Below are 12641 nucleotides of genomic sequence, written 5' to 3'. Positions count from 1 at the left end.
TGCTTAGGCTGGTCTCGAACTCCAGAGCTCAAGCAATCCACCTGCCTCAGTCTCCCAGGGGGCTAAGATTACAGGTGTGAGCCATTACCAAATTTAAAGAAATTTTTTTCTTTTTTCTTTTCTTTGACACAGAGTTTCACTATATCGCCCTCGGTAGAGTACCCAAGTAGCTGGGACTACAGGTGCCTACCACAAAGCCTGGCTATTTTTGCTGTAGTTGTCATTGCTGTTTGGCAGGCCTGGGCTGGGTTTGAACCCTCCAGCTCCGGTGTATGTGGCTGGTGCTCTAGAAGCTGAGCTACAGATGCTGAGCCAAATTTAAAGAATTTAAATTAAGTAACTATATTCTCGAAACATAATAGAACTAAATTAGAAATGGATAATAAAATATCAAACATTTGGAAATTAACACACTTCTAAGTGACCCAACGGTTAAAGAGAGGGTTTCAAAAGGAAGAAGAAAATAAAACCTAAATTAGAATCAAATACTTCAAAAGTGTTGAGATGCCGCTAACACAGCACTTGGGAGGAACTTTGCAGCATCACATGTCTGTATCAGAAAAGAAAAAAGTTCTCAAACCAATAATCGAAGCTTCCACTTTTAGAAATTTAGGGAAGGAAGAACAAATTAAACCAAAAGCAAATAAGGAAGAGTAGAAATAATAAAACCAAAGGCTGAGAAAGGCAACGGAGACCCAGGAGACCTGTGCTGATTCCTCAGAAAGTACAATGATGCTGACGGACTCCTCGCCGTGACCCAGGAAACGAGAGAGAGGACTCAGACTGCCGGTGTTAGGAATGAAAAGGAGCAAAGGAGCATGCCGTCACAGACGCCACAGACCTTAAAGCACAATGAGGAGATGCCACAACCAAATCTGTGCCCCCAAATTTGACAACATAGATTAAACGCACCAAGTTCTCAGAAGATACTGCACATTACAACTTGCTCAAGAAGATACACATAACACAAACATCCCTATATCTTTTGAAATTATTGCATTCATAGTCAGAAACTTTTCCACCAAACTCCAGGCTCAAATCATTTTGCTTGAGAATTCTACCAAACCTTTACAGAAGAGATAATACCAGTTCTGCACAACCTCTTCCAGAAAACAAAGGGGGAGCAAATACTTCACAACTCATTTTTCCAAAGCCGGTATTATTCTGATGCCAAAACCAGACAAAGACAATACAAGAAAATAAAAGTACAGACCAATATCCATCAGGAGCACAGACACACAAATTCCCAGGGGAATGTCAGCAAATCAAATCTACCACCAAGTGGTTTACCTGATGAGTGTGAGGCTGGTTCAATGTTGAAAAATTAGCCAGTGTTTTCCACTTAAATGAGATGCCTAGAGCCATAGGCACAGAATGTAGGAGGGTGGTGACAGGGGCTGGGGCAGGGGATGGGGAGTTAGTGTTTAATGGGGACAGAGCTTCCGTTCAGGGTGAGGAAATGTTCTGGAGATGGGTGCTGCTGATGTTCATATGTGAATGTAGTTAGTACCACTGAACTGTACCCTCAAAATGGTCAATTTTGTGTTACGTACATTTTACCACAATAAAAAAAAAATCCCTATCATTCACTGGATTAGCTGGCTTATGAAGAAAAACCATACATTCATAGACACAGAAAAATCATCGCACAAAATTCAACATCCATTTATGATTTTTAAAAAATGCTTGGCAAACTAGGAATAGAAGGGAATTTTCTTAACTTGTTTAAGAGCTTCTCCTAAAAACTCACTAAAAACTTTCTTGATTAGAAAGACTAAAGACTTCCTCCTGAGATGGGGAACAGGGCTGGGATGTCCGTCTTCCATCACACGGGAAGTCGCAGCCCGAGCCAGGAGGGGAGAAAAGGAAATAAAAGATGCAGACTGCAAACTTCTGGTGCTCACAGACATCAGGACCCACCACTAGAAAATCCCAAGGAAACTACATAAATCTCCTGGAATTAATAAGCGCGTTTATCATGGTCGTAAGATACAAGGTCAATATACAAAAACTAATTACATTGATATAGGCTAATGTAAACCCCAGCAGGCTTTTTTGTAGCTATTGTCAAGTTGATTCTAAAATTTATGTAGCAAGGAGAGGAACTGGAATAGCCAAAACAAGATGTCAGCAAAGAAGGATGAAGCTGGAAGACTTGGGCATCCTGGAAGACTTCCTGTAGTGCCGTGGCAATCACCGGAGTGCAGAACGGGAGGGACGCGTGGATCGCAGGGACAGATGAGAGCCTGGGCACAGCTCTCCTCTCTGCTACATTTGTTGCTGCCCAGTGTCCACACATTGTACTGATTTTGGCTTATTTTCTGTCTTCTCTGGTGGGATGGAAGTTTCATAGGGGGTCAGAAATTTTTGCCAGTTTTGTTTGCAAATTAAAACCAATGCAAACAGACCCCACAATGGGGCAGCTGACCCACCATGACAGAGGCATGGAGAAGCTTCGATGGAGACAAGGCCATCTTTTCACAAGAGGTGCTAGAGTGTTTGTATTAATCATGTGCAAACCAAAACTGGCACCTATACCTCATGCCCTTCAGACAAGTTAACTCAAAATGGCTCAGAAACATAAATAGAAAACAATAAAACTCATGGAAGATGACATAGAAGAAAATCTTCAAGACTCTGTACTAGGCACCGAGTTCTTAGATGTGACACCGGAAGCAGGGTCCATAAAGAGTCTGATAGGTGGAGCTTCACCAAATCATCAGTTTTGCTCTGTGAATTATGGTATTGGGAGCATGCAAACACAACCACAGATGGGGAGAAAGTATTTGCAAATCGCATAGCTGACACGTGGGACTTGTATGCAGAATATATTGAGAAAAAGAAAAAAAAACTCTGAAAACTCGACCAAAAGAAAACAACAGCCCAATTTAAAAAATGAGCAAAGAATTGGAACAGACACATTATCAAAGAAGAACTACAGATGTCAAATGCACACATGAAAAGATGCTTACTATCATGAGCCACCAGAAATGCAAATTAAAACCACAAGATACCAATGAGAACGTATTAGAGTGGTTAAATGAAAACAAAACCAAAAAAAGTAACAATACCAAGGGCTGGCCAGGGTGCAGAGTGGCGAGCACTTCCACACTGCCAGGGACAGTAGAAACGGCACATCACTTGGGAATTGGCTCACTGTACGGCCGTCTAAGGAAAGACAAGGTGTGCGCACACGGAACCCTGCATGTACACGTGTGCAGCTGCCACAACCGGGCTCACCCCAAACGTCCCCGTGGGCACAGGGAGAAGCCCAACGCGGTGGTGAGCCCATGCCCCAGACCCTGCTCCCCAGGATGTCATGCAGCTGAATGAGCCTCAAACACACCCTGTGAGCACGTGAGCAAGTGCAGGGAGATGATTCCAGCACCTGCATTTCTGTGACATCCCAGGAAAGGGCAGGCCACAGGGCAGAGGCCAGACCAGAGCAGTGCTGGGGTGATGGTTGGGCTGCACTTCCCTATGGGGGGCTTACTTGTGAATTGGTCAAAGCTCAGAGATGTAAACAAAAGCAGAAAGTGACTCTGGCTGAATGCAGAGTGAAGATGAGATTCAAACAAAGAAAAACGTGCATCTAGTCCCCAGCCACTATTTTGCTGCCTTCCCCAGCACTGCCTGGTCTAGGGGACCTTGATCACTCACCTGGCATCCGGGGTGGCTTAAGTATCCCCCATCCCCAAATGCATTCTCAGCAAGGCGGTCAGAACCACCCCTCAAATACCAGCACCACCCTGCTCTGCTCAGACTCTCCTGTGGCTGCTGTGTTTCCAGACTGAGAGCTGCAGCCGGGTCTACACGATCTGCCAGCACGGCCTGCACTGCCCGGTGCCCGCTCCACTCTGGTCACACCAGGCCCCTGCCCCCATCACGCCCAGCACCTGGCATCCTCTTGACACCTGCACATGAGCCCTGTGGTCTCCACCGGCCTCTTCTCTGCTACATTTGTTGCTGCGCGCTGTCCACACACTGTACTGATTTTGGCTTATTTTCTGTCTTCTCTGATGGGATGGAAGTTTCATAGGGGGGCAGAAATTTTTGCCAGTTTTGTTTGCTAATGTTCCCACTGTGTGTTGGTGAGGGAAAGAAGGGAGAGAGGGAGGAAGGGAGAAAGGAAGGAAGGAAGAAGGGAAAGAAGAAAGGGAGGAAGGGAGGGAGGGAGGGAAGGATGTCTCCAGGGGTCCTCAAACTGTAGCCCGCGGGCCACATGAGGTGGTGTGATTGTATTTGTTCCCGTTTTGTTTTTTTACTCAAAATAAGATATGTGCAGTGTGCATAGGAATTTGTTCATAGTTTTTTTTTTTTTTTAAACTATAGTCTGGCCCTCCAATGGTCTGAGGGACAGTGAACTGGCCCCCTGTTTAAAGTTTGAGGACCCCTGTTAAGACGCTCAGAGGAGCGTTCCTCCGACAGGGGTGCTGGACAGACCTGACTCAGGCCCTTGCTTCAGGCAGCAAATGTTTCTCAGAGGAGGGTAGGTGCCAACCCGCGTCAGCGGCTCCCAGACCTGCTTGGCGTGGGAGCAAGGCCGTGTGGCTGCGGTTGTCAGTATTGGTGACACAAGCCAGGATGTTGGTCACTGAGCCCTTTCTAAGGCCTCAGCCTTGATCCCAAGTGCTTTGTTTGCATTAACACACTAAACCACAGAAGAATCATCATCTCAGTGGGCTGGTGGGGAAACTGAGGCACAGAAGGCCGACTGCTTGCCCATAGTCCTGCAGCCAGCTGGGATTTAAACCTGGGCCTCTGGGCTGCCTCTCGGGGACACTGGGCATAAACCCCACCTACCCATTCCTGAGTGGCCTGACTCTGTCCTTCTCCCCTCCTGACTTCCAGAGCCCACCCTGGGCATAGACACTCCAGGTCCCCTGTCTGGGCCAGGCCCATGCAGTGCTTCCTCCTGGGTGACCACGCCTTTTCTGGCAGCGGCAGAGTGGGGCCCCAGTGCTGCTGGGAATAGCGGGGTCTCCAGGGCAGGCAGACCCCATGGCGTGACCTCAGGAGCCCTGTTCCCTCCGGTGCCAAGAGCCAGAGCCCCACAGCCCTGTATGCGGCCCCCTACAGAGCCAGCAACTCCTCAACGTCTGCCTGGTTGGGGCTCATGAGAGTAGCCGCCCAGAGCAGGAGGACCCTGAGGTGTCCCAAGGCACACAGTGAGTGGACTTTGCCTCCTCAAAACAGCCATTGGAGGGCAAAAGTGCCGAAACTCTGCCACTTCAGCTGTCTGCAGACTCACTGAGATGGAATTTACAGGCAGAAGGTAGCCCCCCAGCCTGCAGTCCTGGGGTTACCCAATGCAGAGCACTCTGGCAGCCCCAAGGTGCCCGGTGCCGGCCACCCACCCTTCTCCCATCTGCTTCCTGTCCCTGCAGCCTTTCCACAGCACCATGTCATTGGGGGTCTGGTCTGTCTCACTCTGTAAGGTGGGATTCCACAGCATGAGTCACCTGATTTGCAGAGATAGAAAGTAGAATAGAGGTTACAGAGCTGGGAGGGGGGTGTAGATTCACTCTGGGGAGATGAGAATGGCTCAGAGATGGACAGTGGTGACGGTGCAATGTGAATGAGCTTAATAACACTCAACTGTGCCCTTACAAATGGTTAAGATGACATATATTTTGTGACATGTATTTCACCACAATTTTTAGAAAAAGGAAATCCTTCAGAAAAAACAAACTACCAGGTAATCACACGGGACTCTATTTCTGTGTCTGGGGAAACCCAGCGGGCTCTGCTCCCAGCAGACACACACAGACCTGACTCCAGCTCACTCCCACTGTGCCCACGGGTGGCTCCTGGCTCCCATCAAATCTTACCAGCTGCGGGCTCAGTGCCTCTCAGAGCCACCTCCTGAGAGGGACACATGGTCTGAGTTCTGACAATGATAAGACCAGGCCTGGAGTGACCTGCCCACAGGGGTGCTCAGTGGACACAGGGCAGCTGCACCCCCCTCATGGCCCCTTGGCTGCAGACTGAGCCTCAGGATACACTCTGGCCTGGGAGATAACACGTCCTCTGGCTGCCTTCAGTCTGAGCGCAGGACAGCCTAGGAGAGTAGTGTCTGGGTCCCAGCACAGGGCTGGGACCGCAGGGGTCTGATCTGCGTCACAAGGGCATCCTCCATGATGCCAAGTTGGGTCCAAGCCACCTCTGGCCCCTCACTCACCCATGTCCTCTGAGAGCCTGACGTTCTGAGTGGGGAAGACCTCTGGGCTCTGTCCCTCTCCAGCCAAGGGTCTGTCTGCGTGTCCTCACCCTGCTGGTCTCCTGCCTGCCCCCAGCATAAGGCCAGGCCCTCCCTCAGTCCCAGGACCTCTGAGTCATAGTCTGAGGCTAAATTCTGTCTCGCCAACTCATATAGCATCTTAGCCTTTTGAAAACTTTTAATTACAAAAGTTTTCAAACATATACAAAAAAATCATTAATACCACAACTATGGACTCCAGGCCGATCTGTTTCATCTGCTGCTGTCCTGTGTCCCCTTCCCTAGATCCCATTTCAGTAAATCCAAGAGGCTGCATCACTTTGCCTGTAAATAGTCTGTGTGCCCCTCCTAAGAGATAAGGACTTTTCACAGACCAGGCCAACCACAGCTGGAGACAGGAGTCGGTCACAGCCACCCACTGCCCAGTTGGTGCACGGGCCACATTGTCTGCGGACCTCTTCACCGTTTCTTGGCATGAAGGATAGTCACTGTGGCTAGTCACCTTGTCTCTCAAGCCTTTGTTACCCACAGAGGTCCCTTGCTGTCTGTCCCTAAGACGGGCTGGGTAGTTTGTCCACTGTGTGTCTCACAGCCTAGGTTGGGGACAGTGTCCCTGCATCCCAATGGCTCATTCACTGAGCCCCTCCGTGCATCCCCGTGGGCTGCCAGCCTCGTCCAGGGCTGCACCAGATTCAGATTCGATTGTTCTAATCTGGGGACTTCTCTGGAGACTGTTTAAAACCTGGGATTTGGCCCAGGTCTGACTCAACGCCGATGGCTGCTTAAAATCCATTAGGGGATCCAGGTCACACACACGGGAGTATCAGACTCCTGGTTCCTTCTTCACGTATTAGCTGGAAAATCTCTGTGTTGAGACCCACCCTTCACCTGCTCTTGGGTTTTTCTAAAGTACATTTGTACAGAAAAGGCAGGAAAATGCTCGATTCTTCCTGCCAAAGGGCCATGGACTTTTCAAGTGAGGGACTGTGTGATCCTTCCCTCTCGCCAACCCCACTCGGCCCTGGAGCTGCAGATGCAGAAGCCGTGGCCACCAGGGAGACGCCCGGTCTGCTAGTGTGGGGTGCTGTCCTGGGGGTCTGCTGCCCACCCATGAGGCCTCTTTGTACCTTCTGTCCCCACGAGAACACAGAACCCCTTTTGCAACTTCCCAACTTGAAAAAAAGTTGGGAAGACAAACTGAAGACAAGTTATAGAGGGAGGGCCATTCTGCCCCTGGGCCAGATCTGCTGGCCCTGGGCCCTGCCGTGGGGGGCTCCTGAGCATCCTCTCCCCACCCCCGAAAATCCCCTGCACCATCCTTGGGTTTACCCACACTTTTCTCCTGAACCGTCTGTGAGTGACAGGCAGGCATCACATTCTTTGGCCTCTAAACAGCCCTGAGTATTTCTGAGAAGGGAGCTGCCTGAGGCTCAGTGGAGGGCCTGATCTCATGGGAACAAACTTTCCTCCTTGTGGAAACAGGTCTTGGCTGCCTCTCCTCCCCTGGAATCTTCTGGCCTTCAAAGGCCTGGGGGTCCAGGACTTTGCCTTGAGATCTATCTGCCTGTGGGCTCTGAGTAAGGGATGGGTTGCCAGCTCCTGGCATGCACGGGGGCTGGACAGGGAAGCCATGCCCACAAAGTTGGAAGAGTGTTTCTGAGATAAGAGACAAGTCTGGTAGGCTGAGCCTGGGAGCAAGTCCCCCCAGCTGTGGAAAAGGCACTAATGGGATGATGGCAAAGGTGTCTCAGTGGCCACTGATGGCAGGTATAATAGACTTGTGCCTGGTAAAGCTGGGCAGGACTTGCTTTGGAATGTGCCATGGAGGAGAAGGGATCTCTGAACACCATTTCAAAGGACACAGCCACCCAGGTCAGATCTGAGCCAGATGCCCAAGAGCCCCAGGCCTCTGTTCCCATCAGCACCCAGCCATTTCCAAGGGCTCAGCAGAGCGTCGGGCCTGGGCTGTCGTCAGCCTCCCTGTGCTTTGTTTGCTTTTAGTGATTTCTGTGGGCCAGACTGCTCCTGTCTGAGCCTGGGAGCAGGGGGTAGGGGGCTGAATGCAGGCTTCACTGGGTGGGACTGAGCCCACTGGCCCCTCGTGGGGGATTTGACCCACGGCTGCTGCTTCCAGGCCCCTGACCAGAGGCCCCTCCCACCCCCAACCCCTGCAAAGTTGCTCAAACACAGGAGCTTGAGGCAAGAGAAGGAGCCCTAGAAGGAGGCAGGAGGCAATTTCTTGCTGCTCACCCCGGGACCCCGGCTATCTCGCCTCTGGCGAGGGGAAGGAATCTGGCTGGGGAGCAAGGTTTTGGGTCACCTCCAGCCTCCTGTGGACACCTGAAGCCACAAATTCCACATAGGCTGGGGGATTCAGAGTCTAGCTTGGCCCCCACAGCCTACCTTGGTGGTGGTCAGTGGAGGGTCAGTCAGGGCTCAGGGTGACAGGCAAGCAGTGCCCTCCCAGGCACACTGCTGTACACGTTTCCAAGGGATGGGGCCGAGGCTGGGTACAGCAGGCTGCCCTGGCCCCTCTGGCTTGGCAGGGGCAGGGAGACCCTGCCCAGATCCTTCTATCCTCTGTCTCCCTCAACCGGCTCTGGGATGGAGGAAACCCGGGACCTCCACAGCTACTCATGTCCTAGTGCCCAGATGCTAATCAAAGTGACACGTCTGCCCTGACCTCCCCTGTGGACACTCCTGTTTCTCCTCCCAGAAGAAACAACATCACCACCATCAACAGCAACAGTCATCACCTGTGAGTGCCCCATGCTCCCAGGACCACACAGACCTTCCCATATGTGCTCCTGAATATTCTCCCTTCTGAGGTCAAGGCCATGATCACCCCATTTTACAGATGGGGAAACTGAGGATAACTTGGAACTGGCCCAATTTGACATCAGGGTCAGACTGATGTCTGACTCTCATGTTTGTGCCTGGGCAAGGTGGCCGAGGAGCACTGAGGGGGCCACTCTGGGGCGTTTCTCTGCAGAGGAAAGGGTGGTGGCCTCTTGGGGGCACAAAGCCTGCAGAGAAACTGTTGAAAGGGACGCTCCCTTTAAAGAGGCATTGCCAGCACGTGCACGATTCCATTAGCTCTTTGAGAATTTGGACCCCAGGGAGGTCACTGGCTGGGGCTCCAGCTCCCATCAGTAGAAGGGAGAGGTGGGGGCTGAGGCCTGGCCATGCCAGAGTGAGCAGGCAGAAGGGGCCAGTCTCTCCCAGTGGGCCCCTCCCTCCCCAGCCTCCCAGGGTTGGAATTCTCACCTCTCCAACTTCCTGTACCCACAGGAAACAACTTCTGGGGTGTGGGGAAAGGGAGTGCTGAGACCCCCACCCCCCCCACCCCACCCTCACCCCCCGCAGTTGACTACTGATGAGAGGCCCCAGTCTGGCACACAAGGGTCCCTGCTTTCTCTCAGTCCTTCTCCCCCAGGAAGAGGCTGCTCACCTGTATGACGGCCTTGACGGTGGCTGTGCCCACGGTGGGCGTGCACACCAGGCCACCGGGGTGCTGGCCGTCGGCGCTGCGGTTCTGCTGGCCCATGGTGAACAGCATGGGCACTGCCAGCAGGCCCGAGGCCAGCCAGATGGCGCTGATGAACTTCTTGGTGCGGCTGCAGGACATCAGGGTCTTGGCCTTGAAGGGGTGGCAGATGGCCAGGTAGCGCTCCACGCTCAGGCTGGCCACGTTGAGGGCCGTGGCATAGGTGCAGGCGTCGCGCAGGAAGTAGTAGCCGCGGCAGCCGGCGTCGCCGAAGGCCCAGGGGTGGTGCACCCAGATGAAGTTGTAGAGCTCCACGGGCAGGGCTAGCAGCAAGATGAGGAGGTCCGACAGGGCCAGGCTGCCCAGGTGGTAGTGCACCGTGCTCTGCAGGCCCTGCAGCGACTTCTTGCGTGCCAGCGTGAACACTGTCACCGAGTTGCCCACCGTGCCCAACACGAAGAGCGCCAGGTACACAGCGGTCACAAGCACCTTGGAGTAGATATCGGTGTTCACGTCCAGGTCGCTGCTGGGCGCCGCGAGGTCGCTCTCCGACCCGTTGTCCGACCGGTTGCCGAAGCCTGGGGTCAGCAGCGCCACCTCCAACCCTGTCCGCGGCTGGGGAAAGGGGTCGGCGGCCGGCGCGCCCGGCATGCCCGGCGCCGAGCTGTTGAGGCGCATGGTGGGCGCGCGCGGTTCGCAGCTCTGTCTTGCACCTCAGCGGCTAGAAGTCCGGGCGAGAGTGGGCGTGTGGCAGGCGAGGTCGGAGGAGGAGGCGCCCGAGGGAGGGCGCGGGAGGGCTGCGGGGCGCCGTCCAGCCTGGAGGCGCCGGACCCAGATCGCGCTGCCCCGGGAGCGCTCGGGCTCGCGCTCCTCTGGACTCGCAGCTCTTGGCTCCCGGCTTCAGACCCTAGGTTTCCTCGGCCTCCCTCCGGGCTCAGTGCTTGCCGAGGGCTCCAGGCGACCTCCGATCGTCAGACCCTGCGCGTCCTCAGCTGGGCGGTAGTTCGGTCCTTCGATGACCGCTCTTGGCGCCGGCAGAGCGGAGCGCACGCTTCGCAGCTCGGCGCGCTCACCTCCCTTGCTCGCGCTTTCCGCGCACCCCGGCTCCGCACACCTCCCGCCGCGCCCGCGCCCTCCTGTGAGCGGCGCGCCCAGCCACGGGGGCGGTGTTGGGAGAGGGAGGCGCCCCAGCCGCCGTCCCCGCCCCGTCCCTGCAGGCTAGTGGGTCGCCCCTTATGCTCCCAGGGCCATGTGGGCTTGGGTGAACGCCCAGGGCACCAGGCTTCCCGGTGGTGCAATGGGTTTTGGGCATTAGATATTTCCAGCCGCTCTCTGCCAGGCAGCGTGGCAGCCTCTTTCCTGGTCTCGCGGCGCCTAGCAGCGACCTGGACGTGAACACCGACATCTACTCCAAGGGGCTGGTGACCGCCGCGTACCTGGCGCTCTTCGTGGTGGGCGCAGTGGGCAACGCGGCAATGGCGTTCACGCCGGTGCTCAACAAGTCGCTGCAGGGCCTGCAGCGCACTGTGCACTACCACCTGGGCAGCCTGCGCTGTCGGACCTCCTCATCTTGCTGCTGAGCCTCTCCAGCCTGCTGGGTGGGCTTAGGGTGTAAAAGGGTAGGAGGGCAAGTGGAGGCCTCTCGCCTCCCCCTGCAGTCCTGGGCCTCTCTGCACAGCTGACCGCTCTGCCCCTCCTTTCTGAGTGCCCACTGGGTGCCAGAACTGAGCTCAAGGGGGCTGTGGCACCACTGTCTGGGACAGGGGTGAGAGGAAAGCTGAAATATCACCCCTCCCCAGGCAGCCCTCTGCTCCTGGCACCCAGGGGTGGTCTTATGCCCCTGGGGGATAAGAGTGGGCACCCTCGGAGCCCCTTGCTCTGCCTTGATTTGGTCACTGGGAGCCACCCTGAGAGCCCAGGGGGGTTGTGAGGCGGGGGGGATTTGAGGCAGCCAGTATGGGCCTCCTGGGCCGTCCTGTCCTGCCTTGAGAACCCTTGAGGGCAGGGTCTGGGGCCTTCCACTTGTGCTCCTTGCACCTGGAGCGGTACAGGCAGAAGTGGCTGGGCACAAGCTTACTGCCATCTCTGGGCTGCCCAGGCCCCTCAGGCCACCACTGCCTCCCCCTGGGCCCTCCACCCCTCCCCTACACTCATCCTCCCAACAATGGAAGCTGCATCCCCTGGAAGATGGTAGGGGAGGGCCCTGCTCAGAGTGTGCAGCTCAGGAGGAACGCTTGGAACCACAGCCTCAGGGACCTGGCCCATCCCTGATGGGACCTATTTACCTGCACCTGCTCTGCTGCCATCAGGAAACCTGAGCGGGCTCGGGGAATCGCTGGATGCTGAGGGAGGGGCTGTGCCCAGGAAAGCTGCCCAGCATGGCAGGTAGAAGTTGGGCTAATGAGCTATTGGCAACCCGGGTCTCTATTTCTCAGCCTGCTCTAGTTGGGCCTGTTCAGAACGTTGAAGCCTGCTATGCACGTCAGGGAGTCTCAACTCATAAAAATAAGTGCCTAAACATTTAGCCACTAAAACAGACATAAATGTTCCCTTCGCTTAGAAGCCAGGGCAGCAGGCTCCAGGGCTGGCAGGTGGTTCTGAAGCTCTGCCTTGCTGCTTCATGTTTGGGCTTGGGACCATGTAGGATGAAGGTTTCTGGGGCAGGCCTCTTACTGATGGGTGTGGGAGGGGAATGTGGTGGTTGGGCCGTGCCCTGACCTGGTGGGAGGTGCAGTGTCCTGTCCAACAAGAATAGCTTGAGTAGATCTGGGAAAGAGATTTGTGCCAGAAGTGAGTGTCCACGCCATGCTAGGCAGTGCCAGTGCTGGGAGGTGTCGGCCACATGCTCGTCACTGCTATGGAACCCGAGGGCATCTGGGCCTGACCCTGGGCTGGGCCACCTATTGCCTCTGGGGTTTGGCCCTTCAACTGTGG

General features: G+C 54.6%; 1 protein-coding gene across 1 annotated transcript in view; it reads right to left on the bottom strand.

The window, feature by feature from the left end:
• The window catches only part of NTSR1 (neurotensin receptor 1), a 42706-nt gene extending 31947 nt beyond the window's left edge, over positions 1-10759 (bottom strand). The window contains exon 1 of the mRNA XM_053573508.1: positions 9672-10759. Coding sequence (XP_053429483.1) covers positions 9672-10385 — 714 coding nt within the window. The 5' untranslated portion in view covers positions 10386-10759. The remainder of the gene's footprint in view (positions 1-9671) is intronic.
• Between the last annotated feature and the right edge of the window lie 1882 nt (positions 10760-12641).

The sequence above is a fragment of the Nycticebus coucang genome, chromosome 21, assembly GCF_027406575.1.
Source record: "Nycticebus coucang isolate mNycCou1 chromosome 21, mNycCou1.pri, whole genome shotgun sequence".
NCBI classification, from domain to species: domain Eukaryota; kingdom Metazoa; phylum Chordata; class Mammalia; order Primates; family Lorisidae; genus Nycticebus; species Nycticebus coucang.
The sequence above is the reverse complement of the archived record's forward strand: the minus strand, read 5'-3'. Positions and strand labels throughout refer to the sequence as shown.